The sequence below is a fragment of the Fundulus heteroclitus genome, chromosome 16, assembly GCF_011125445.2.
Source record: "Fundulus heteroclitus isolate FHET01 chromosome 16, MU-UCD_Fhet_4.1, whole genome shotgun sequence".
In the NCBI taxonomy this organism is placed as follows: domain Eukaryota; kingdom Metazoa; phylum Chordata; class Actinopteri; order Cyprinodontiformes; family Fundulidae; genus Fundulus; species Fundulus heteroclitus.
This window is the reverse complement of record NC_046376.1, coordinates 547,368-548,327: the sequence shown is the minus strand read 5'-3', so window position 1 is coordinate 548,327 and position 960 is coordinate 547,368. Positions and strand designations below refer to the sequence as shown.

The window sequence follows — 960 nt, the reverse complement described above, 5'->3', positions numbered from 1 at the left end:
CTTCTCAACATAACTGAACAGTTTAGATTTTAATAGAATGATAAAAAAAGTTGTGTTTTTACCACACATAATAATGTTCATGTATTTAAACTTTTCGCTTTGAAAAAACTTTTTTAAAAATTCCCCCCCAAAAAAACAATTCTTCCATTTTTCTGGTATTTTGCAAATAGAAAATAAAATATACTGATCTGTCTGAAGTCAGGTGGTAAGAATGTACATATCTGTTTCTGTGTCTCTTGGTGACCAGGAACAGCAAGAAGGTCTGTGGATGCAGTGTGTGAAGCAGAGCACTGGGCAGCAGCAGTGCAAAGTGTACGACTCCATGCTGGAGTTATCGTCTGACCTGCAGGCCGCCCGAGCCATGATCATCATCAGCTGCATGCTCAGCGGCCTCAGCGTCCTCGTCCTGTTCTGCGGCGCCGACTTCACCACCTGTGTGCAGAACGAAGACGCCAAGCCCAAAATCTGCCTGGTGGCCGGGGTGGGCCTGCTAGTGGGCGGCTACCTGGTGATCATGCCGGTCAGGTTGTCGGCTCATATTACTGCGAGGGACTTCAACAACCCCTACATACCATATTTTAGGAAGAGAGAGGTGGGAGCGTGCATCTACATCGGCTGGGCAGCTGGTGTGCTGATGGTTCTGGCCGGAGGTCTGCTCTGCTGGTTCAGCAGACCCAAATCTGGGTCTGAACCGCCAAAGTATTAAAGCTTCAGCTCCAAAAGAATACTGCATGTATTTTTATTTTATGTGTGTGTGTCCTATCTGGCAATGTAGCATTAAGAATTGTCTTAATGCGAAAAAGAGCTCAACAGATTTTACTTTCACAAGTGGAGCTTCACTGCTTTTGCCACAGTGCTCCGCTTGATTTATATATGAGGGAAGATTTATTAGATTTTATTAGATTCATGTTAAATGGACACTGAAATAGGAAGGTAATCAGAATCAGATGAGACAAAATG

General features: G+C 44.1%; 1 protein-coding gene across 1 annotated transcript; it reads left to right on the top strand.

Annotated features, from left to right (window-relative positions):
* Nucleotides 1-211: 211 nt before the first annotated feature.
* On the top strand, nt 212-721 carry LOC105932684 (claudin-3-like). Its single transcript, XM_036147981.1, has one exon. The coding sequence runs from the start codon at nt 212-214 to the stop codon at nt 704-706; it is 495 nt and encodes a 164-aa protein (XP_036003874.1). The 3' UTR covers nt 707-721.
* Nucleotides 722-960: the final 239 nt, after the last annotated feature.